Here is a 27378-nt window from a genome sequence, read left to right as displayed (position 1 = left end):
TATGCTAATTTCTATAACACCATAACTGTCTGGGATTTTTTTTTTCATGTTATTTTATACCTTACCATCTGTTGTATACAGTGAGCCTATTACATTAAATTTTACATTTAACTTTTTGAGTAATCATCATTTTTGCAATTTTTCCTTAATTAATGATAACCAGTGTATTACAATTTTAACAACACATGTGCAAACCAAATGAAGGTCTAAAATTTGAAAGTTTTCTATATCTCTTAGATTTTGGGTAAATTTTTGACAAAAAAGATATATTGTATTCACTCGTACTTTTCTCCTCTGGGTTTTCAGCATATGATTTTAGCACAAACTGCGGATTTATGTTAATAATATAAAATGTACAGATAGGAAAATATTCTTTGTGAGTAAAAGGAATACTACTGAAATTGTTAAGTCCTATGAAAAATATAGTACAATAATACTAGAGTGTCTTCATATGTGCTTTTTAATGTATATGTTTATCATTTAAGCCATCTTTTCAGAAATAGCTATTGTATATACACAGTGTACAAATAGGTGTTGTACACTGTTTATTTTTTCAATCTTGATGTTCAAAGTTTTAAAAATTAGAAATAAAAGGGGGGAATACTCGAATAAATACAATACTTAAAATGTTTACAGCACATGCTTAAGTGAAGAGCAATCTGCATTTAAAATAAGTAAATCATGAAATTTAGGAAATATTTTTTTTTCCAAGCCTTAGAAATATGGAACAAAGAATAATGACAATTTTCAACAATAACATCGCATATCATATTATTCTCCCAGTGGTTTAACCCTTTCTGGATGGGCATCTCACATGTGCATTCCCTACAAACATTTCTCACAGCCAGCATCCTACCTATGCATCACTGGAGAGTGAGCTCATGGAATGGCTGATGCATATGTGCATTTTAAGCTGAACCATTTTTTAAAGTATCACTATATGATATCCAATGTCTGTTAATTTTGAATTAAAAATAGTTTTAGGATCTTGACCTTCAGTTTGTTTACATTCCACATAACTTTGGTGTCAGCTGGTACAAGAGAGGAGGGAAAGCTTAATGTAAACTAACAGATCTTGGCTTTTTAACTCACCACATGGTATAAACATTCCCATATCCTTTCGAATCCCTTTTTTAATTCTTTTTTTGCTACTACTTAGGGACTTTTAGGATTATTATATGGAGTTCTATTATGCTTTGGATTGTTTCCATCTTTTATATTTCAAGTTCTTCACTTTTAATTTCAGAAAGCCTGGACTACAGTTTATTACAGCAAGCAAATGGTGTATATACTTGCCAACCTACAACACTCAAATAAGAATTTTCTCAACAACAAAAATATTTTTTAAATAATAAAAATACGTACAAAGAAAAAATATTTTTAATAATGAATTTAACTAGTATCAAATTAATATTTGAAAATTCAGTTATTATTTCTTAAATGCAAAAATACTCAGATGTAAAAAAAAAAAAAAAAAAAAAAAAAGAAGAAGAAGAAGAAGAAGAAAAGGAAGACATTTTTATCACGTGTACCTTCTAAAATAGAAAAATACTCTAGTTTCCCTAATCATTAAATAATAAATACTTCAACCACATCACTAATCATTGACTGCAAAACATGAATTAATCTAATTCTGCCCTGTAGAAATGTGATACGAACATAGAATGATGGCAAAATGGAGCATATAAAGGAGCAAAAAGCTATTAAAATTCAAAGACAAAAATAAAAATATTCAATCTTTACAAGATAAACTTTGTAATAATAATCAGAAAATGTGTCCTTTGTCAAGTCTTATTTTTTTAAAAATTTTGGGATAACTTTGTTTTGCGAGAGCTTTACATTTATCTTTCGTAGTATTATTTTGAGAATTTCCAATTAAACTGCTCACCGATGCAGAAATTACTTGACTTCCTTGCACCTATTTTTAACAGTGGAATTAATAACTACACCTCCATTTACTAGGTATTTTATAACTTTCAACAGAGTTTTTTATCTAAAATCTAGAAGCAATTTACTCCTTCCTTAAAAAATGTAAGTAATGGGTTCCGTTGGTCGAGAATTCTAGAAAAACATTTCTCTAAAGTTAACCAGTGTGTATATACATAATTCAGATTTTTTATTTCAATATTATACAGATATTGGAGCTGTTTCAGTTTTCTCTTCCTTTTAGCAATCTTTCAAGATAACAAATAATAAATATCAACAAGGTGGTCATCCACACTTATTGGCAAAGAAGCTGACCCTTTTTTCAGCTGCTAAATTTAAGTGATGACAGGTGCATTTCATAACTTGCATATATTAATATCCTTTTTTTAAGATGCCGAAACATCAGCCTTCAAGCCTACCCATTCCTGGTGCATTATCGGCACCAAGTGCTAAGTAATTATCCTGAAAAAACTGTACTTTCTTTTAAAGTTTTTAATGATTAGCTGTGCTATATATTAAAGCTATCGAATCTGCTTCTAAAGTGGGGACAGAAAGTAAACTGCACTGAATTTCTGAGGATTGAATTAAAGAAAAGAAACAATAATTGGATACAGTTTTACATAGGTATTATTGCTTCCATCCACAGGGAGGCAGAATGGGACTGTTTTAATGCAATCATTAACTAAAGATTTATCAGGGTTCGTAGCCACATTTTAGTTAAAAAAAATAAGCACCTGTAAGCACTTTTCAAACACATTTTAAGAAAAAAAAAATAAGCACCTGTAAGCACTTTTCAAACACATTTTAAGAAAAAAAATAAGCAGCTGTCTAATTACATTATACACAACTGCATAACCTTAAAGGAAAAATTAGACTTGTAATTTAAAATATGAGAAATTCAGTATTTATTAAGAGAGAATGAGTATTACTAAACCATGGAAAACAATTACATTTTTTTTAAAATTTTAAATAACAGTTCAATTTATTGAACTAGTTTACAATGAGAGGAAAAAAAACTATGCAGAATTAAATTATATTACAAGATTTAATGATGAAATTTCAGTTCAAAATAGAGAAAATAAATAATAATAAGCCATATTTATTATATTCACTTGGCACCTAAAAATAAATACAATTTATTTTTTCACTGGCATTAATATTTTAATAATTATACTTAAATCAAAATTCTGAACATTTTCTAAATTTTCATTGTATAACAGTTTTTCCTTAACAGGTATAGCAAGCAAAGTAATATAAGTAAAAAAAAGGAACTTTTCTGAAATCAGAAGACGGGAAATTGCGTCAGGCAGTCATCCTTTAACAGTAATTGCTTAACTAACTGGCATACTTGGAAATTGCCTAATATCTGAAAATTCCGGATAGTCGAGCGCAACTGGTAAAAGAAGAGAGGTAGATTCTTTAGATTGTAGCAATTTTTTAAATTTTTCAGCTAAATAATGCTTTTGACATTTCGATATGTGCATCATATAAAAAATATCCCAATGGAACTGAAAGATAATCTGCTTAGCAAGCGGAGTAAAACTCTTTTATCTATGCGAAATAACACACACATTATTGCACAATACGTGTGCCTTAATTCTTCCGCATGTGATATTACACAATTGGAATCAATAGCTTCCGGTTTTCAGAGAATAAATAACTAAATAAAGGAAAATGTCCCTTTGCTGCGTCCAGTTTTCACCGTCATGCGCCTCCAGTGGAACGGTGTAGCACCAGGGTACCTGGTTAAAGAGAACCCTACCCCTTGTAGAACGGCTAAGTTGTTTCGAATCATGTCTAAAAAATAACCGGAACATAAAATCGAATAGGTGAAAAAAACTCTTACATAAATCTCACATCCATGAGAACCAGTGACAAACGTTGCAATAATGGATGGCTGTGATCATAATAATGAAAACGTACTACTAAGATGCACAGAAATAATCCTTAATTTTCAACATCCGCAAACTGTACTAGCATCATTGGAGCTCTAAATCACTCAGTTAACTTTGCGGCAGTAGACTTTGCAGCACGTATTTTTGCTATGTGATCGATCATACTTCGCAGGAAGCTGCTGACTTTTCTATCTTTTAGCCAACTGACAGCTTCTCCAAAGATCTTCAGGGGGTGGTTGAATAAGTTCCCTGGCATTCTCACTGCGGGGAAGTGCTATCTTCCTTCTTGGCACTACTGGCACTTTACTTGGGAGTATAGGAAAGTCATCGTCTAACTTGACAAACTCTTTAGGTTTAGCAGTGGGCTTTCTCTCGGATCTCTTCTCAAACTTCCTTCTATAATATCGACAACCTCAATAACTGCTGACAGGATTTTCCTGACAATAAATGCAGGTGGGTGCTTCATCTTGTTTGAGGGGGCATTCGTTGCTCCTGTGAGAATTGCCACACTTGCAACATCGCTCAGGTTTAGTGCACAGGTGCTGAGAGTGACCCCACTCCTGACACCTATAGCACTGTATTGTCCTCTTCTTGGGATTATATTTCTCAACCTTAACGTTAAAGCTGAACATGTTGTTCAGATTAAAAATTGCATGGCCAGCTTGATTATTCCTCAGCTCAAGCAAGTAAATTGGGAACTTCTCAAAATTTTTCGATCTTCCTTTTCTAAATTGTTTGACCTTCTCAAAAGGGAATTGCCTCTTTTTCAAATCGTCAAAAAATAGCTTCCTCTTTCACCGTGTCCAGCAGGTCCTTCAATATCGCTCAGAGAGGTTTCTCACTAGGCAACTGAAAAGTGTGACACAACTTACTCTTCTCCTGCAATAGCCTCGTGGCATTCTGATAGTCCTCTATCGACTTAACATAGGTGTAAATCGTCGCAGACTTCACACTCGCCTCAAACTCCTCCTTGCATGCTTTTCTAAGCAGGGTCATCTATCGCCATCCAATCCACACTACGCTGCTGGAACACAATGGGGGCATCTCCTCCTAACTGGCCCTGCCTTCAGCCATATTTTCAGCTTTGCTCAGATTTTTGAATCTGTTTTCTTTCGAAATTTCCATACTCTCTACCTCAACAATTTTGGCAGTTTTCCTTGGCGAAATCCAGCACCTTCTTTCACTTTGTTCATCTGCTGATTAACAACCGTTTTAGGTTTTTCTCCACCTGTGCACTGGGGGAATTCAGCACTTTACTAAGTCCAGCATAATAAGCAGCAGCTTAAATAATAATGCTCCGCAATAAGTTTCCGAATAAGCATTATGCCTTCCATGTTCACATCCTCTTTAGACTTGTTCAACCCCACATTAGGATCCTTGCAAGCTCCATCATCCATAGTCTTCAGAGATTTTTTCTTCACCACTTTCTTATCCTTAGGAGAGAGCATAAAGTCCTCTTTTCGCATCGGGAAAGTCCTTTTTACCGTGAGAGAGGTAACCGAACTCCTTTCACTTAACTCGTCCTCATTGCTAGTAAAGTGTTTTGTAAAAGGACATTTTGGAATACATGAAGGTAGGCTACAGAAAGTTAATCACTGACTGCCTATGGTTACTGGGTTAGTATTCGTCAGAACAGTCGGAGAGATCTGCAATGCAACCTATACACTCGCTGTCTCAGCTCCGAATCCACCATCATGCGCTCATGTGATTTAAAATATAAGTGAAGGTCGGGAGAACTGTGTTACAAATCAGGTTGGCGGGAGTATGGTCAGAAATTGGTAGTCTCCCACCTAAATTAGGAGAGTTGGCACCTCTGGATATATATTGGAAGCATGTATATGCAAGGTAAACGAGCCACTTACTTACATCGATGAGAAAGATGATTCATATTCCAAAGAGTTCAAGAGCAACATTTCTAGTGAATCTAATGCGGACATTTTGTCTTTCACAGGAAGTGGAAGGCAGAGCTCACTTCTGTCTGCCACCCACTACCCATGAAAAATTTTGTTACTTCTTCATATAAATAGTCTTTCTTGTATTTTTAAAATTAATTTTAAAGTTTATTAATATAGTTTGCCAATTAAAACTTAGGACTAATTTGAATATTACTTCCGAAAATTATTTTTAAAAGTAAGCAAATTTTTTAAATATATTTTCATGTAAAGTAAAAGATTATCGAACACTAATTTAACATATATGATAGCTTAAGTAATAATCTAAAATGGTACTAAAATATGATAATAGGACTTTAAATTTTTTTGTGTGATTCCCCCCTCTTTTAAAGTTATGCTTAGTGATGGAGAACCCTCATTCTGTGGGACGATTCCTTTCGAATCCCATACATCTCAGGATCTTAAACAAAGGTGTGCTGTCTCAAAAGGGTTAAAATTGCAGTCAATCATATGCTCTGCATTTCTGCAGGGAGCAACACTCAGAATAATTAAAAAGTGTTCTTGGAAATTTTAATGTCTTAAATATGTGTGGAAATCAAAGTCGAGATACAACTGCAAAACGCAAAATAAAAGCAAGACCAGAATTTTCATCATTTATGCATTGAAATGCAAGCTTTGGAGCTGAGAAGTCAAATCTGATGATTCTGACAGATTACAATATTATTTACATGATAGAAAAAGACATTGTTCCTAATTTCCAAAATGCATACAAAATGATTCATGATTTAGCCATGTTTTGATATGATCTGAAAGACAAATCTAACCCTCATCAAGCTTGAAATGAATACTCAGAATGATTAAGACATTCTTGCTATTAATTATGTATGCCAGTATAAGATAACTTCAGCACAAACATTAATTATTTTAAAACAATTCTTTGAAATCTACTTTTTGAAGTGTTGAAATAATATACCTGTTTCAACAAACAAATTATTCAAAAACTGTCCATAAAAAGTCATTTATTTCAAGGTTAAATATATCAGTAACTAAAATTTCATTACAAAATTTTCAGGATGCCAATTACAATTTTGTTTCTGGGAAATGGTATAAAAAGTCCTCTAGAAATGTATCCCTCCCCTTACGCAGACAGCCCAGCGTTTGTCCTAATCCAAAATCCTATCCTAAACTATACAGAAGATTGAATTAAAAATTAATGTTTGTTATAATTTATTGTATACTCTTATAAAATATTATTTATTATAAAATATGATCTCATTTTTAATATAGTTGAGTAACTGAAATTTTCCTTACAATATTTTTGGTGCACTTTTATAGGTAACTCTAATTTTTCTTCTTCCATCATAAAATCAGACAGAAAAAAAATCTGATGCGGACACCACATGACTTCCTTGTACAGAATATTAAATTATACATATTTTATGCTGTATTTCATTTAAATTTATTTCCTCGAATTTCATTAGAGATAGATTTCTCATTCAATTAATTCACTTCTGACTTTGCAGCCATAATACATAAAACCGCAAAATATCTTCATAAAAAATCGAAAAATTTAGAAAAAATTAAAACACCAAATACAGTTAAAACAATTTTTACAATTAAAGTTTCTATGCAAAAACAAGCAATTCGGCCAGCAGGCAACAAGGCAGATTTTTCGGTGCAAAAAACCAAAAGTTTACTTTCGGTACCACTTGGCAAAAAGGTGAAGAAATAGATTTAACCTTTTTGGTCCTAACGGGAACCTACGTTCCAGAGATTAGGTTTCATGCCCTGTTGGGTAAATAAAACCCACTTTTAAATGGGTTTTTATGTTTGCAAAGTTTTTAAGGGATTAGGGAACAAATATATGATTCAAGAAACAAGGCATTGCTGATGGCACACTATGTTTTTGAGCACACCGATTACTCAAGTTTTGATTTGTCTATTTTTTTTAAAAATTTTACAGTAAGTACAATTATACTTAAGACATACTTAGTATGAAATAGTTCTTATTAAGTAATAATTCAATGTTTTTAATGTCAGATTTAAGAAATTTTGAATAAATTCTTTTTGTGGGATATATTGTCCCAATAGTATTTAACAGTGGGTTAATATGTCCCATTGGTGATCAAATTACTACACGCTGATATATTATGTTTGTGTCTATGAAACATATATGAAAATTTTTGTTGTATATAAGAGCTAGTCTGTGTGACAAGAGTTTATGTTTTGTAATATTTACATTATATATTACCCTAAATTTTAGTTTTGTTTTCTGAGAAAGGGTAATATTCTAGACAATTGGGACATATTGTCCCAGGAGATTTCCAGGAAACAGAAAAAGTTAAACTTATATTACACTTCTTTTAGTAAGTCAACATTAAATTAAACTACTTTTCATAGTAAAATTTTAATCAGCAAAAGTAGGGTTGAAAGGGTTAATTCACTATTCTGCTAAGTTTCAAATGTAAACAAATATGGCTGCTACAGTAAAAAAAAAATAGGCTTAGCCGGATTTAAACAGCAGGCAACAAGGCAGATTTTTCGGTGCAAAAAACCAATTTTTCGGCAACAAAACAGCAGGCAACAAGGCCATTCTACAACTATTGCATGCAGATTAACTAAAGACATAAACACCTTAACTGGAAGATAAGAATAACATAATTCAATCAATTTTAAAGCCAAACATTCACATACCAACATATAAAAATAAAATTGAACACACAAAAAAAAAAAAAAAAAAAAAAAAGCTCACCAAGCCAAGTAACATAGTGGGTATATATACCTATGGTGTGGCTGACTGCAACCACAAAGGGAGGTGCATAACCACATGTTATAGCAGTCCTATACACAAAATTTTAACTTTCTGAGGCTACTCATTTTTTAGTTTTGTGAGATACATACAAACATACAGACATCACGAAAAAATCTCTTTTGAACCCAAGTATTAGAAAAACTTGTTTTCGAACTAAGTGAAATCAACATTATATAGATATATACATATACATCTCTAATTCTAAATAAACAAGATGAGAAAATAAGTAAAAAATTAATTTATTTACTAATAAACTTAAAAAAATTGATAAGGAAGACATATAAATAAATAATTAAAAGACAGAACTTACAGCTGCTTTGACTCTGGCCAGTAGTTCTTTTCAAAGCAGAATTTGCCGAAACAGTTTCCCTTGGAACACCATCAGTTTTGGAAAATTCAGCTTTGTTTTTGGCCAACATTTCTTCTTTTTTTTTCCTTAATTCTCGTAACCTGGAATTTTTTAGAAAAAATATGTTAACATTCATAAAAAAACTACGACAAAAAAGACACAAGTTTGATGTGCTTTCATAATTTTCTAGAAAATGTGCAAAGCATATGCATCCAAAAAGTAAAAGTAAAGTATAAAACTTCATTCACACATATTAACAAGATTTTAAGTGATTAACAAACTGAATAAAATGTTTCTCACTTTTCCACTTGCTCTTGTAAATTTTTTCGTTGATTTTCAGCTTCAGATATTGCTTTTTCTTTCTGTTTTTTGAATTCTTTATCCATTTGTTCTTCTAGCATCTAAAAAACAAAAACCAGTAATATTACCTGAGGATGAATAGTTTCTAAAAAACATTTTACCACTATTTACTATATCAGTTACCCTTTAATTTGGCCATCTGAAACTGGGAGTTTTTGAAATTGCATATTGCTTGAATGAAACATTGCACCAAAATCATTCCAACAAAATTTAGTTTCCTCTATCCTCCGAACATGCTATGCAATGTTGTCACATTTTTTCTAGGGCACCCTGTGCATTTTATAACAAACAGCCAAACATCTAAAAATATATCAAAGTAATTTATCATGTATTTTTTAGTTTTCATGTTAAATTTGAATTTATAGTACAAATCCTGAAATTCAGATATCCAATATCCCGAATGATCTAATATTTGGACCACTAGCCAAAAATTTTTTTACTTTTCTTTAAAAAATATATGACTGGAGAACAAAATATTAAGGAAACAATATGTGTGCTGTAAAAGTGGTTTTCCTGCTGACTAGGCAATTATAAAGTGGCCAGACTGACAGTGACCACATTTTCGGCATTTGAGTAGTTATGGAAAGATTAATAACATTTATCTTTTCTGACCTAAACTGTGAGTGAAGAACTGAGATATATTTGTTTGGTGTAGAATGTTGATCATACTAGTTTCCTTTTATTGGCATAGCAACTGAGAAGGGAGTTTTAGGATCTTAACCCTCTGAGTGTTACAGATTTAGCCCTGAAATTTCAAAGTTCCTCAAAATGTCATTAATAAGTGATATTTTCTTGATTTTAATTAAAAAATGACTCTCTCATTTTGTACCTTGATTCCTTTTCTTCCAATATACATCCAAACTGACATCAGATATATTTAAAAGCTAGCAGGAATTTTCATATATATTGAATATAGAAGACAGCTTTCTGTACGGAATTTTCCGGCCATAATTCTGAGAGGGTTTTAAGCTGAGTTAACCTAGGAAACTGTGTTCTTCCATTTAATTTGATCCAGTCAATTATTTTTTTAAGGCTATTATTATTATTACAGCTATCTCATAAAAATAAAAGTTGGAATTCTTGACTATTCTGAAAACGGTTTTTAATTCTGGAGCTGCAGCAAAGGCATATTTTGATATCAATCAAGCAAAAAGGTGGAATGGCTGGAAAAAATTAATTCATCTCAAAATGTCAGAGGTATGGACCTGTAAAGTTACATTAAAAAATGGAGTTTCTGATTTTTGTTTTGGTGGATTTTGTCACTTTACTTACAGTAAATAACAGAATCATTCAATATACTAAAAGAGATGATCATGATAAAGTGATAGCTGAATGAGTGAGACAGCATTGTAACGGTTTTTTGAGTGCTAATGGAAGTGAAAATGTTTCATACAAAAATGGATTTAAAAACTGAGAGCACATATTCAACAGAATGGTTAGCCAAATATAAAAACTACTTTGGTGTAAGGCAGTTAAAAATTTCATGTGTGCAGCATGAAAGTTTCAGCTGGTACTGAAGCAGCTGAATTCACCAAATTTATTAGCAGCAAACAGTTCTCTAAAAAAAAAAAAAAAAAAAAAAAATTGACAAAACTGATCTTTTTTTTCGCAATATGTGCCACAAAATATCTTGGCAATCTCTGTAGAAAAGTTCCAAACTGATTTCAAAGTGAAACTAATGATTTTGGCATATGCAAATTATGCACAAACATACAAATGTAAAATTTTCATAACTGGGAAAAAATACATGAATTTGAGCATTTAAGAGATTTAAGATTTTTCCTATCATCTAGCATTAAAATTAAACAGCATGGATGCCATAAACATTAATGAATGATTGGTTTGAAAATCATTTCATAACCAAAGCTTGGCAACATTTTAAATCAATCAGTCTATCACAGTGGTGCGCAAACTTTTTTCCACTGCGACCCCTTTTGTAGAGAGAAAATTTTTGGCGACCCCTAGAGATAAACGTTCACAAATGTATATTTCGCGCACTTCTTTCGTTTCATCGAATAAAAACATCATCATATCTGACTCATATTAATTTTATTTATAATTTTAAGAGAATACTTTTTGTATAACACAAAAATCAGTAAATTGCCCTTTAATGAGATGTATGCGGCTGCAAGTTTCTAATTATCTCATCGATGTTTGGATGTAATTGTTTTTCCACGGATAGCCAAAATTTTTGGCAAGGCTGAGTCTTAAATTGATTTCAAAGAGTATGATCACTAATTAGATCTATAAATTGTTCTTTCTCACTAATTTGAAGAGATGAACTGCATATGTCAAAGGAAAATGGATCACGAATCCAACCAAGATCGTTTTCAGGAAAATCCTCGAAAAATTTTCCTTTAACTTTTTAATGTGATTGGAAATGATTTTTTTAAATGTAAATATATCTATATTATTTTCCTTGATAAAATCGTTAAAGCAAGGTGTTTATGTGAGTATCGTTTGCTTCATTTTATTGTTGCAAACAGCGTAAATTCCTTTTGTTTTTCTTCTTTTAGTTTTGAACTTTATGTGTGGCAACAAGATTATTGATTGATAGAATTGTGTTTGTGACAGCCATGTAGAATGGCTCGCTTATTTTGTATCAATTATTTCGCATCGCTGACAAGTGTAATAAAATAAAAGTGTAGGAATACAGTCCATTTGTTGATTGATTATTGTTTGTGAAACATATTAAGTATAAGAACATTTATTGTTGGTCAAAAGTCTAGCCGGAGAGCTAGTGAAGATAGTGACTGTTCTAAGTGTATTCTAACAACGCAAATATGCATATGATTGGTGAAAATTATCCACTTTGTGAGGTAAGTGGATTTTGAACAAAAATTCGTTTAATTTGTTGTTAAATTTTATGAACAATGTTGTAATACAGCATAGAATTCGATTTCATTTTAATAATAGTGTTAAGTGATTTAAGAACAATTTCTGTTTTTGAATTGATCAACTATGAGTGAATTTTTAACTTTTAAAACAAAAAGAGCGGTCTTACGCAGGAGTGTTACTAATTATGTAAAGAAAATTGAAACTATTTTAACTGAAGATGAAATTAATTTAATAGAACTAGAGGAATGTGTCGAATTATTGACACAAAAAGAAACTGAGTTAAGGAAGCTTGATTCTGAAATTGAAAGTTTAATTACAGATACTAAAGAATTAGAAAACGAAATAGATAATGTTCAGGAGTACACAGATAAAATTTATTTGTGGAAATTTAAAGGTGAAAAAATATTAAAAAATCAAAATAGTAAAAATAATTTTAATGGTGTAATTTCAGAACAGGTTCTTGACAATATTAAATTACCCAAGTTAACATTACCGACTTTTGGTGGTAATATTACAGAATGGATAGCTTTTAAAGATCTTTTCAGTGCTTGTGTAAGAAATAATACAAATTTATCTAATGCTAAAAAATTGCAGTATTTGAAGGCTTTGTTGAAAGGTGAAGGAAGCATATTGCATTATTCAAACCATTCAAATTTCGGATTGTAATTTTGAAATAGCATGGAATCTGTTAGATGAAAGATATTCAAAAAAGAGAGAACACATTTTTGCATATATTAAACGTTTTTTAAGTTTACCAACTATTCAAAATGAATCAGCATTTGCTATTTTAAATTTAGTTGACAATATTAATGAAGTAATTCGTTCTTTAGAAATATTGAATCAAACCATTGATAATTTTGGTGACACTAATGGACTTGTTTAATTTTGCAAAAATTAGACCCTTCTACAAAATTATGGTGGGAACGTCAGTTAAAATCTAATGAAATTCCAAAACTTACGACTTTAATTGAATTCCTAAAAAACTATGCAAGAACACTTCAAAATAGCAAATCAACAAGTAATAAGGTACCTAAATCTGTGTTTCAAAATAAGAATAATGTTCTGGTTGCTACTTTGGGTTATGGTTACTGTAAACAAGATCATAGTTTAGCCAAATGTTCGAAATTTCTAAATTTATCGGTTCAACAAAGGATAGAATTTGTAAAATCTAATCATTACTGTTTTAATTGTTTATCTAATATGCACTTGCTCAAAAAATGCAAGAGTTTAAATACATGTCAACATTGCTTTAAGAAGCATCACAGTATTTTGTACATGTAAATAATTCAAAGAATAAAACTCAGTTAAACAGTATATCTCCGCCTATGCAATCTATCCCTAAAAGAGATGAATTAACGAGTCCTAAGGATGTTTCATCCACAGTTTGTGCCTCTCATTATGATTCAAATGCAAAAGGTAATCAAACCAGTCACATTTTATTGTGTACTGCTTTAATAAAAGTTCAAAATTCTAAGCAACAATTTGTGTAGTGTAGATGTTTATGTGACACTGGATCTCAGAATCATTTATTTCAAGGGATTGTGTGAAGAAATTAGGATTACGAGTGAAAGATAATTCCATTTATGTATCATGTCTAGGAGAATTTAACACTATAAGTAATGGGGAAGTCGATTTAGTATTCACTTCTCATTTTAAAAGTGATATTCGTGTATCAACATCAGCGTTTGTACTGGACAAGGTGACAGATAACATTCCCTATGTATCTTTGCCATCAATCATCTTCGATAACTTCAGTGATTTACAATTAGCTGATCCATTATTTTACAAGTCACAACCAGTTGACATTTTATTTGGAGTAAATGTATTTCTGCATTTAATGACGGGAGAAATTGTCAAATGTGGTCCTGATCTACCATTTGCTCTAAATTCGAGGTTGGGATGGATAATTTCGGGTACTACAAATTTTGAGCCAGTATATGTAAATCATTTGAATACAAACACAGATGAGTTAGTAAATTCTTTCTGGGAGTTAGAAAAGTTTCCAGATGTACAACCTTTAACAAATGAAGAAAAACTTTGTGAAGAACATTTTAAAAACTTGCATTTTAGAGACACATCAGGTTGTTATTCAGTTGCATTACCATTCAAACATAACAGATATATTCTAGGTGACTCCCGTGAAATGGCGTACAGAAGATTTCAATACTTGGAGAAGAGACTGTTATCTATGAAAGAAATTTACAACCAGTATATTCAGTTTATGAAAGAGTACTTTTCACTAGAACACGTAGAATTAGTGCCAGACACAGATTATGAATTAGAGAATAAACACTATTATATCCCACATCACTTTGTGTTGAAGGACTCTAGCTTAACAACAAAATTGAGAGTTGTTTTCGATGCGAGCGCTAAAACAACCACAGGTGTTTCTTTAAATGATACACTAATGATAGGCCCAAAAATACAAGATGACTTAATTTGTATTTTACTAAGATTTAGACTTCATAACATTGCAATAACCCCTGATATTAAAATGATGTACAGACAGATAAAGGTTCATGAAAATATAGATTTTCAGAGAATATTATGGAGAGATAGCCCGTATAAGCAAATACAAGTTTGTCGTTTGAAAACAGTTACATATGGAACTGCAGCTGCTCCATATCTTGCAACCAAAGTGTTGAGTCAGTTAGCGATTGATGAAGGATTGAACTTTCCAAAGGCAAAGAATATAGTTTTAAGAGGTTTTTATGTTGATGATATGTTAACTGGTGTAAAAGATAGTTCGGAAGGTATTGCATTGATAGACGAATTGCAACATCTGCTAAAAAGGGGTGGCTTTGAGCTTCACAAATGGTCGACAAGTGAACCGTCGTTGTTAAAATCCTCTGGCTTAACAAACACAGATAGTGACAATATTCATCGTGTAATAGAAGACAAACCATTGAAAGTTCTGGGATTGGAATGGCATCCGGACAATGATGAATTCAAATGTAATGTCGGTGTAATAGAGTATCAAAGTGTTCCGACTAAAAGAATTATTTTGTCATTCGTAGCTAAACTATTCGATCCATTGGGGTGGATAGCTCCGTTTGTAATTCTCGCTAAAATGATCCTTCAGCAATTGTGGAAATTACAGTTATCATGGGATGATCCTGTAACAGAAGAGATTGATCGAAATTGGAGAAATCTATGTAGAGAAGTTAAACTTTTGAATTCTATAAATATACCTAGGAAAATTCTGCTACCTGATTATTTTCGATGTGAACTTCACGGATTTTGTGATGCGTCTGAAAGAGGTTATGCAGCAGTTATTTATATCAAAACTTGCAATAACTCTGACATTAATGTTAAACTTGTAACAGCTAAAACTCGTGTAGCACCATTAAAATCTATTACGATTCCAAGACTGGAATTATGTGCAGCAGTGTTATTGGCACGCTTGATTCAGTCTGTAAAAGCTGCATTAGTTATAAATTTTGATTTAGTGCAAGCTTGGAGTGATTCACAAATCGTGTTGTCATGGCTAAGGTCAGATCCTAAAAAATGGCAAGTATTCGTATCCAATAGAGTTTCTGAAATACAATCCATCTTACCACCTGAGAACTGGAGTCATGTTGATGGAAAAGAAAATCCAGCTGATTGTGCTTCACATGGGTTATTTCCTGCAGAACTATTATCTCATCAATTGTGGTGGAATGGCCCTTCTTGGTTAAAGTGCAGTGAGATTGCCTTGTCTAAAAATATTCTTATAGATGAAGAAGCATTACCAGATGCATGTAAAACAGTCTCATTTGTAGTTTCTGAACCTGTACAGGAACTTGCCATTATATCAAATATATCTTCATTTTCAAAGTTACAACGCATATTTGCTTGGATATTAAGATTCATATCAAATTCTAAAGTAGCATATCTAGAAAGAAATACGTCTTTTTTATCTAGTAATGAAATTCAAGCTGCAACTTTCTGTATTGTCCGAATAATACAGCGATTTCACTTTTTTAAAGAAATTCAATGTTTGGAGTTGGGAAAGGACTTACCTACAAACAGCAACCTCCTTAGCTTGTGTCCAATTTTAGATGACAACAAAGTGTTATGTGTAGGAGGAAGACTGAAAAATTCGCAACTGTCAGAAAATGAAAAACATCCAATCTTATTACCTACAAAACACAATCTGACAGAAATCATAATTAGACACTTTCATGTCAAATATCTGCATGTAGCACCAGAACTTCTTCTATCTTTAATTAGACAGCAATTTTGGATCATAGCTGCTAGATCTGCTATCCGAAAAGTAGTAAAATCTTGTATCACGTGTTGCAAAATTAGAGCTAAAACTGCAAGTCAAATAATGGCTGATCTACCGGAATCTAGAGTAACACAATCGCGACCATTTCATCGAACTGGAATAGATTTTTCTGGACCGTTCATGATTAAACATCGTGCAGGACGTGGACAAAAATCATTTAAATATTACGTATGCTTATTTGTGTGTTTTGTAATCAAGGCAGTACATCTTGAAGTGGTAGAAGATTTGTCAACAAAGGCATTTTTAAGTGCATTGAAACGATTTATTGCAAGAAGAGGGAAACCATTTGAGATTTATAGTGACTGTGATACTAACTTTAAAGGTGCAGACAAAGAAATCAGAAAATGTTTTTTGCAATGTAAGCAAAATCAAGAAATTCACAAATTTTTGTCTTTAGAGGAAATAAAATGGATATTGAACCCGCCATCATCTCCCCATTTTGGTGGACTATGGGAATCGGCAGTAAAGTCAATGAAATTACATCTAAAAAGGACTGTTGGTGATACTGTGCTGACCTATCCGGAATTTCAGACCTTGATAGCGCAGGTTGAGGCTTGTCTCAACTCTAGGCCATTGTGTCCAACTTCGGCTGATCCAAATGATTTAACTGCATTAACACCTGGTCATTTCCTAATAGGAACGTCTTTAACTGCCATACCTGAACCAGACCTAAATTATAGTTCCTTCAATCACATTGACAGATGGCATGTGAGACAGTTTATTTTTCAGCACTTCTGGAAAAGATGGAGTCGAGAATACCTGTCTCAGCTTTAACAAAGACCTAAATGGCAAAAATGTCAAAACAATTTAGAAGTCAATGACTTAGTCCTCATCAAAGAAGATAACCTCCCGCCTCTTAAATGGAGGTTAGGGAGAATAATTGCTGTTCATCCGGGCTCAGATCAAAACTATTATATCCCACATCACTTCGTGTTGTGAGTCAGAGTTGCTAGTATTAAAACTGGTCATGGTGTCATTAAACGACCAGTCGTGAAATTGTGTCCTCTTCCTATTCAGACTAAAAAACTATGAACTGCTTCGCATATAATATTTTGTATTATTTTTCTTATGTTTATCTTTATTACAGACTAAGAAGTTTCAAAACGCTCCAACTGTTGAAATCCCCTGGGATTTCAACGAGGGCCAGGATGTTTATGTGAGTATCGTTTGCTTCATTTTATTGTTGCAAACAGCGTAAATTCCTTTTGTTTTTCTTCTTTTAGTTTTGAACTTTATGTGTGGCAACAAGATTATTGATTGATAGAATTGTGTTTGTGACAGCCATGTAGAATGGCTCGCTTATTTTGTATCAATTATTTCGCATTGCTGACAAGTGTAATAAAATAAAAGTGTAGGAATACAGTCCATTTGTTGATTGATTATTGTTTGTGAAACATATTAAGTTTAAGAACACAAGGGAACATGTCGGTGTTGTTTTTATTCAGTTCAGTTTGCAAAAGACTAAGCTGATTCTTAAAAGCTTGAATTTTACTGGCTGAAGTTATGATAGTTGAATTCTGACCCTGCAAGCTCAAATTTAAGTCATTAAGTTTTTCGAAAATATCAACTAAATAGCTCAGCTTACCTAGCCAAACTTCATTGATATAATAACTTGCCAATCTATGTTTCTTTTCGATTAAAAACATGTTCACTTCATTTCTCAAATCAAATATCCGTCGTAGTATTTTCCCACGTGAAAGCCATCTGACTTCAGTGAGTAACAGTAATCTCTCATACGTTGAACCCATCTCATTGCAAAGTATTGAAAAGAGATGGCTGTTATGGCTGTTGCATTTAATGTAGTTAACTGAACTAACAGCATCTTGTAATATGTTGTGCAACTCTTCATCCATATCTTTTGCAACAAGAGCTTGCCAATGAATCATACAGTGATTAAATACCATATGAGGCGCCACCTTCTGAATTAAGACTCTGAGCCCTTTATTCAAACCTGTTAATGCTGCAGCACCATCAGTACAAACCGCAACACAGTTTGCCAAGGTAAGGGACTTTTTTCAAAATATTCATTTATTACTTCGAATACTTTTTCTCCAGTTGTTTATCCTTCCAAACTTTTGCAACATAAAAACGTTTCTGTTATATCTTCATTAAAAATAAACCTAACGTAAATAATTATTTGTGACATTTTAGTAATATTGGTAGTCTCGTCCAGTTGTAAAGCAAATACAGATGAATTTTGTATGCGTTTTATGACTTCTGACTCGATATTTCGTGACATTTCGGAAATCTGCCGAGACACGGTATCTCTTGATAATGGTATTGTTTTTAGTTCATTTCCATATTTATATCACCATGCATAATTGATGTCATCTTAGTTGCTGCAGGAAGGATAAGGGATTTTCCAATTGTATAGGGTTTCATTGTTTTTCCTATTAGATAAGAAACTTCTAAAGAAGTTCGTAATGCTTTCTGAGGTATTGTTGCAAATTTCTTTAAATGTGCACTTTGAATTTTCAGATTTTCAGCTCGTCTTTGAAAAAAATCCGCATGTTTATTTTGAAGTTCTTTATGTTTAGTTTCCAGGTGCCTTTTAATTTAGCTGGTTTCATGCTCTCATTTGCTAATTTTTCGTTGCAAATGACACATATTGGGTGTTCTTCATCATCAACAACACAAAATGTAAAACCATACTTAATAAATTCCTCATTGCATTTTCTTATTTTTTTTAGATCGGGCATTTAGTTCAGTATTTTGCGACTCCTCATCAGTATTTGTTTGTTTGTTAGCTGAAGATGTACCTGGTGTACGTATTACCCATTTATCCATTATGAAGATAGGGGTTAAATTATTTAAACTAAAACAAATAATATATAAAATTTTATCATTTTTTTTTCGAGAAATTCAATAAAATTAACAGAGATCTTTCTCCAATGATAGTACATACCTGATAACAAAGAGTAGCAAAGCCCGATAAAAATATAAAAAATCATAATTACACAACGTCACATGATAAAACTCGAGGATAAACTAAAACAATTGCAGGCCAACTGGCTACATGCTACAACTTCATGCGAACATTTCACGTCTTCACTCTGACTATCAGATACACTGCGTACCTCGCCATCTGATTTTCTGATCACGGAAGCAAATTTTTCCCCTTTCCCTGCAGTTAACGTCTAGTCAAATAGGCGCTTTTCAGTAAAACTGGCGAATTACCGCGAACAGGGCGCTATCTACCGGAGTGAAAAACTTGCGTCTTTACACTTTACATACATTACGCACAAAGAAAGAGCGGACAGCATGAAATTGCAATTAAACAGTGAGTGACGGCGCTTCACTCTTTATATGTACACTGTATGGTATGCAGCATGCAGGCATAATGCATTTCATAAAAATTTGACGACCCCCAAAAAACTTCTGGCGACCCCTACAGGGCTCACGACCCCTAGTTTGTGCACCACTGATCTTTCAGATGATGCAAAAATTATCCTGATAATAGATAACTGTTTGACTCGTACTTCATTTTAAGTTTCAGTAAAAGATACTCTCTCTTATCCTTTCCTTCAAATTGTACATTTATCATTCAGTCAAAGAATATCGACTAAATAAGTGTTGTGCACGAAGCATCCCTTTATAAAATATAAATAAGCAACGCAGACTTTATGGCCAGCAACCCATACTTCATGGTGGTGATGATAATACCTGCGAATTTGAAATTTTTTGAATATCAAAAGCAAAAGGCGAAATTTTCCATATAACAGAATTTGTGAAGAAAGATTTTCATTAATAGCTTATTGGGAATTCTCAATAAAGAAATTATAGGCCTTGAAAAATGGAAACTTTGTAAATGAACAAGAAATTATGTCCATCTATAAAATTAAAGAGAAAGTATTAGCCCCAAAACTGAAACAGCTTAAAAACTTACACTCAAAGAAATAGTTAATAAAATAAACAAATAAATATTGAAAAATTTTTGTATATTTTGATTGCCTTACGGTAATAAATGCTTTGTTATTTCATTACCATTTAATTTCATAATTTCTGCATTGCATTTTACTACATTTAAATGTTGACTGCCAAAGTGCATTTAAATGTTGACTGCCAAAGATACAGTGCATCTGTTGATCTTACCTGTATTTTTACTATTTAAATATTTTACATTATTTTCAGAGCAAATTAATTCACGAGTGCATATGTAGTTGGTAAATGAAATAATATTTTTGCTTCCTGCCCCAACTTCGAACTTGATAAACAACACTCACCCATTCTGTGGATTCATGCAAAAATCATGCACATGTGATACATTATTATCAGTTAATCCTACATGAGTCACATGAAAAAAAAAAAAAAAAAAAAAAAAAAAAAAAGGTCATTTATAGTTTTGCCCAAGTGAATAATCCCCAAAAAGAAAATGGTTTTGCATTTTAAACATTAATTATTGTATCTATGTTTTGAGAAATAAATGATCCATTTAATTCCTTCCTGTAGGCCAAACACATAAACACTGCTTGCTTTTGCCACAAAAATAATCACACTCAGTGCTTTAGGTACGACAATCAATAACAAGTTATCTCATAGCTGGCAAATAAACTCAGTTATTACTATGAGTATTCTTATAGATGACACAGAACACATTAAATTGATAATCTAAAATCTTATATTGCCAAAGTCCCAATGATTCAGGATCTCAGACTTTTTACTGCACTTATTTAATTTTTACATTACAGTATGATATTTAGACTATTTTATCATCTTTTGCCCAATCGCAATCTTGTATTAAAACCATAATCTATTTTTCTAGTAAAACACTTTAAAAAAAGTGTAGGGTTGTATTACATGTGCTTTATATTCAGATTACACAAGGCATGTTAAATAAAATCTTCATATTTCAAAAATTTTAATTAAAGGCATTTAAAAGTACATTTTAATGATATATTAGCACAAGAGAACATTATTTTTTTTACAACATTTTTAACACAAAATGTAGTTTTTCCTTCATTACCACAGTAATAAATACACAAAGTTTCAGATTATAATGTAGAATTAGGACTTTTTTTTTAATATTTGAAAGTATTTTCACTATACGAAAAAAAATTACATACTGACATAAGTGGTTGTCCATACCTCCATTGCATCCTGTCACTTCTAAATAGTTTATTCTATGCAGCACCTTTCAATTATCTTATTATGCACAAAATGTCACACATTTCAGCAAACGTCACACAAACACACATTTCAGCACAAATGCATTATCCTCTGTACGACTTATCAAAAGAAGCTATCAGTGAAAATCCATATTATATAGTTCAGACAGATTAAAAAGTTTATACAGATATACAAATAAACAGGCAGATTAAATATTCCAAAATGTACAGTACATGCTCATATGAAGAAGATCAGTCATGAAGCTGCTATGATGTATGGGTATCTGATACTTAATAGAGCAGCTCGAGTTTCAGCATGCAATTCTTTTGCTAAAAAGAAATAAAGCTTTTCTTTTTCTTTCTTTCTTTTTTTTCTTTTCTTTTTTTTTTTTTTAAAGAAGGCTTTTACCAACAATAAAAAATGGAAATAATATTACAAGAAAAAGATCATGGGCCAGAAGCCAAAAGAACATACTTAAATAACACTGAGATAAAAGCTGAATCCCGAAAAAGTAATGTTTTGTTGTGGTGAGACCACAGGGGGAAAAAAAAAAAATTATACCATAAATTGTTGCCAAAAAATAGATAATAAATTCAAAAAATACTTTTACCAAATGACACTTTTAAAAGCAAAAATCAAAGCACAGTGCCCAGAATTACCAGTTGCCGAGGTGTTTATTCTGATTACGATAATGCTCAGCCTCGTATCTTGATGAAACCTTACTGCATATGGTCGAGATGTTTTGTGTTACTCCTATACCTTCAAACTCACTAGACTTTGACCTTTCAAATTTTTGTCATTTCAAAATTATCAGAACAACCCTGCAGTTCATTTCTTTGCAGACTGTAAAACAACAGCCTGGTAACTTTTTTTAAATAAACCTAATGACTTTTTTGAAAAGGGATTTTCTAGCTGCTGAAGAGATGGCAAAAAGTCATAGAACAAAATGGTGTTTATGCAATTCAATGAAATTTTTTTATGTTTTTGTACTGTTCTAGTTTATCATTTAAAAAAAATGACTCAATAAATGTAGAGTATTTAAATTATTTACCTTTCGCATTTTGATATTTTCCTCTTTTACTTTCTGATAAGCTTTGTCCTTTTCTAGACTTTGGATTTCCATTTGTTTCAATCTTTCAAGCAAAATAGCCTCTTGTTTTTGCATTTCTTTTCTTATATTTTCCTCACTTACTAGCTCTTTCTGCTTGCATAAAGATTTGAATTCTTCCTCCTTCAGTAGCTGCTGTTTTGTAAGTTCTAGATTCTCTTTGGCTAAATTTTCTTCTTCATTAAAAGAATTCAAAAGAAGAGCGTCATTTTCTTTATTTGTGTCGATATTTTTCTTGCCAACAGAACCAGTAGGAGGCCTTGATTTTGAAATGGTAGACGATTTTTTGTTCTCTATTACAGGGTTTGTACTTTTACTTGAATTTGGCACTGTGGAAGCATTATTATCACCAACTTTTCTTTCTATTCCAAATGACTTCAGATTTCGGTTGACATTAGGCTTAGATTTTCTATCGACAAGTGGAGCTGACTTCGTTTTCCTTCCATCCACTGCATCCACCAGAAATCCATTTACAACTGGTATTGAAACTGAAGACTTTTTGAAAAGAATGCCTGGTTCAGTCAAGTTTTCTCTTCTTGTTAGAGTTGGTTTTTCAACAAAATTTTCATCAAGATTCGGATACTCCACTGCTATAAAAAATATTTCACATATTAGATGACTTATTAATATTTACTTACATATAATTATGAATCTCAAAGTCTGCTTAGCCTAAATACAAACTAACTGAATCTGGAGTAACATAAATATATGCAACTTCTAAAATAAAATATTTTTACAAATATAGCATATGTGCAAAAACATTATATAAAAATATTAAATTACATAACATCATTTATATTACATGCAATTCTCGTGAAAAAACATAACCTTTCAAGAAAAAAGTACCAATATTTAAAAAATTGCACAGTATTACATACTGCTTAAGATTATCAAGTAAATTCTCAAATCAAAAACTTAAAAATGATGAGGCAGAAAACTGCTTCTTAAATTTATTAATTAAATAAATCAGGGAGACAAATCTCATACATTTTGTTATAATTTTTCAATGCATTGTTGCATTGCTAAAAAAATTAGGGGTTTTCAAAATCTTTTACATTTTACACCTTAAACTTGCTAGGTAAAACTAACTAAAAAAATCAAATTCATAATAAGGACAATCATATAGTGGTAGTACAAACAATCTTAGGTTTGCATTGTGAGTAACCTATGCAAAAAGGGAAAATCAATAACAATAACTGCAAATTCAATAAAGCTCCATGTTTCTTAAGTCTCCCGGCTCAAACAAATGGAATGAATGACATGACAGACCACCCTCCAAAAAAATTTACACACAAGATAAATCAAAAATTCAATATAAATTTTAAACATACACATTTATTAATTTCTAGAATATTATTATATTACTAAATAATGAATAACTGATCAGTCAATCCTACCACATATTTTACTATGAAAAGTAACACATAATGTCACACACAATTACAGCTTACAATAATTAATAAACCTTAAGATAAAAAATAACACTCATTCATTCCCAAAATTAACACACTCACATTAATTAGTAAGTTTACTATTTTTGACATTCAATAACTCACTAATTAAGCTGGTAACACAAATCTTTAAACCTTCATTTACAGACTTTAAATTAACTAGTCATTATTCAAAATATTCTAATTACTTAGTAGTTTATCCATGTAAAACAAATGTTTTTCTTCGAAGTAATTTGAAAAGATAGAGAGGTACACAAATTTAAAAATCACTCGCAGACTTTTTTTCTGGAACATACAATCTTGAGGGAAATGTCCAATTTTTCTCATGGAGGAAGTCTATTTCCTTGAGCCAACACCTTGATTACAGTTAATAAACTAACACTCATGCGTTGAAGTCCATTCTGCACAAGAATTTCTGGAAACAAGGTGAAGTCCTTTTTGTAAAATTAACCGTCAGATCAGGAAAAAGTCCATTCTTCAGAAACATATTTCTGTGTGGAATGTCTATGTGTCAAGGACCACAGGTGCTGGATAATAATAACTACATGTTGATCTGGAACTTCCAAGTGCCAGGTATATTCACTTCGGGAATGTCTGATTTTCGGGTATGGAGGAGATTATCCCGAGATTCGGGTAAAAGGGAAAATCTGAGCTAAATTATCTTGGTGGATATTTCTCTGTACATCTCGCACTAAAGTAGCATTCAGCTCTCAGTAAAATTCTCTTTGCAGCTAGCGCACATTTTTTCACACATCTCGCAGGAAAAAGTTCATTGCATCTCGCACAATACCTTAAACTTCTCGTAGAAAAGAATGCATCCTCTACAGCAAAGATAAACGCGACCCAAGCCCTGTTGCTCAGGAAGTCCACAGCAAGGCAAAACGCCCCTTGATCTTTCTTTCTCTTTCACATCGCGGCTGCCAAAATTCACACAAATCAGACTCTGCTTCAACCATAACCGCAGCCCGCTGGTTCACGCCGCTCGCGAGAGCAAGACCCACAAGGGGTCAATCCTCCACACTCCTTTTCTTTTCAGCTCAAAAATCAGAATCAAGACACTTCTTACATGGTGCAGGCTCCGAGGTAAAAACTCGGTCTCTCCGACCCCGGAATTTCATAGGCTTATGAAAAAAACGTAAAATTAAATCTCACCAATCTCAGAATTTTACTCTATCTTCAACTGAGAAATTTTACCCCCACAACGAATCAAAAACAAGAAAAATCTGACAATGGAGTCCTGACCATCTGTACTCTGAAACATGGGAAACAGATCTCCCAGCTAACAAGCGGAAACTTGTGATAAGAAAATCCAATTACCCTAAACTTACTGAAGGAAACATAGCAAATATAAAAAAGTGAAAGCAAGTGAAAATGAGAAAGCCGATTTACAACTTCCGTAGTAAACGAGACGACAAATACCCTAACTGCCTTCAGTTCTACTGTTAAGAAAAAAGGGCATAAACCAGATGTGTTCACGTAAATGTTTCCTGTCTTTGTTACACTATAGTTTCAATAATAACGAGCTAAATAAAGCTTTAACAACTTTAGAATATAAAGGAATACAAATAAAAAATACTTGAAAAAATGATACTTAAATATTAGTATAATTAAAATCTACAACATAACAGTATTAAAACTTTAACCATAAATTAAAAAAATTTAAATATTCACTTATACAAATGGTATCTAAATTCATAAATTCAGAAAGAACAAATTACTTTAGTTTTGTGTATCAAAGAGGAGTTTCTTTGGGCATTAGAAATTTAAATTTTCAAATGGCATACAGCCAGAAAATTTAATTACACACAGAATAATAATAATAATTAAAAAAAAAAAAAAAAAAAAAAGATATAAGAACAGCAATTATGTAAGAAATTTAGCATATTAACCATAAAATGATTATTATACAAAATATTGATGAAATTTTGTTTCTTGTTATGAGCAGAAACTACAAATTCTATATGTAATATCAAATTTGGAACTCAGTTCATCTACTTAGAGATTGTTGTGATGGTGAGAACACTCGATCAAATAGAAATTTAAATAGTTAATTTTTATTAACTTTAATGATCAGCTTTAGTTTGTAATCTTTCATTTAATTTCCACTTACTGATGGAAGAATTATAATTATTTTTATAAAACTGTGCGAGCTATATAATTAAATTTACATGGTGGCACACAAATGCTGTAAATTTTTAATGCATAAACTATTACAAAAAATACTTATTAGAATACATAAGACAGCATGCAAGATGTATTCAGAATCGCTACTTTGAATGGTCACAATGAACACATTTTTATTCCTTCTAAATTCTTTCAGGTCATAGCTGCTTACAGCTTCATTGCATTCGCTGATATTCCTATTAAAAGGAGTCACAGGCATTGATGTTAAGCCTTTGACGATGGCCACACTGATTTGTGTAGAAAACACTCTGCATGCACTGGAATTTTACATGCAACTCAAAATATTTCACCCAGGAAATCCAGAAAGTTTTCAAAAGTGAAATTTTTTATTTTGAAAATTATACAGATATTAATGTTATATCATACAGTGATCAGAGTTTCCTGCATGGATATTTTGAGCTTCATCTGATGTTAAATTGACACCCAGATTGTTTTCAACATGGTTAAGAATGGTGACCACAAAGCCCCAGTTTTAGCTTCTGAGATTTGAGAGGATACCAACAGAAAAGAGCAAATACTAGTGATCACCATGAACTCTGAGAAACTTACAAAATATATGAAACACAAAAATCTCATAAATTAGATGATGGCACATTTTCACACAAAAATAAACAACTAAATTTAGAAACGCATATTAACATCAAATTTTGCATAAAAATAAAAATAAAATAAAAAAAAAACTGAAATGTTAAAACTGTTGAAAATAGTACATAACAAAGATACCAATGAAAAATTAAAGATGTTTAAGTAATAGAGTCAAAAGTCGTTAATTCGGACACCCATAATCCGGACCTCAAAGCTACAAACTTTCTGCGCAAACCTTTACCGCTGCGAATTTGCGTGTGCGCAAAATACGTTTACGAATGCGCGTTTAATGTATAATGGACAGGATAAGCTAAGCTAAAATTATCTAATTATCTATTTTAGTTAATGTTGCAGATTGCGTTGTTCCTTAATCTTCGAATTGGATCTGGATTATTATTTTTTGCAGAATGTTAGAGCAATTTTATAAAAGTAAGCTTGAACTTTCGATTATGTCAAATAGAATTTCCGATATATATTTACTAATATGTAAAGGATATACAAAGCGAAAGTATCTTTCGGAGTCCATTAAACAAAAAGTGTAATTGCTGCAAAAAATGGATAAAGGCATATCCTTTGTTTATCTAAACTTTAACTTTTGTTTA

At 31.9% G+C, this 27378-nt stretch overlaps 1 protein-coding gene across 1 annotated transcript in view; it reads right to left on the bottom strand.

The window, feature by feature from the left end:
* LOC118182732 (ubiquitin carboxyl-terminal hydrolase 8-like) overlaps positions 1-27378 on the bottom strand; it is a 147176-nt gene that overhangs the window by 73359 nt on the left and 46439 nt on the right. Inside the window, exons 9-11 of the mRNA XM_085816942.1 lie at positions 22500-23146; positions 9175-9275; positions 8836-8975 (exon numbers count right to left, since the gene is read on the bottom strand). Coding sequence (XP_085673068.1) covers positions 8836-8975; positions 9175-9275; positions 22500-23146 — 888 coding nt within the window. The remainder of the gene's footprint in view (positions 1-8835; positions 8976-9174; positions 9276-22499; positions 23147-27378) is intronic.

The sequence above is a fragment of the Stegodyphus dumicola genome, chromosome 5 (assembly GCF_044657685.1).
Source record: "Stegodyphus dumicola isolate Sdum_Otavi_A_Nest chromosome 5, ASM4465768v1".
NCBI classification, from domain to species: Eukaryota; Metazoa; Arthropoda; class Arachnida; order Araneae; family Eresidae; genus Stegodyphus; species Stegodyphus dumicola.
This window is presented reverse-complemented; position numbering and strand designations above follow the sequence as displayed.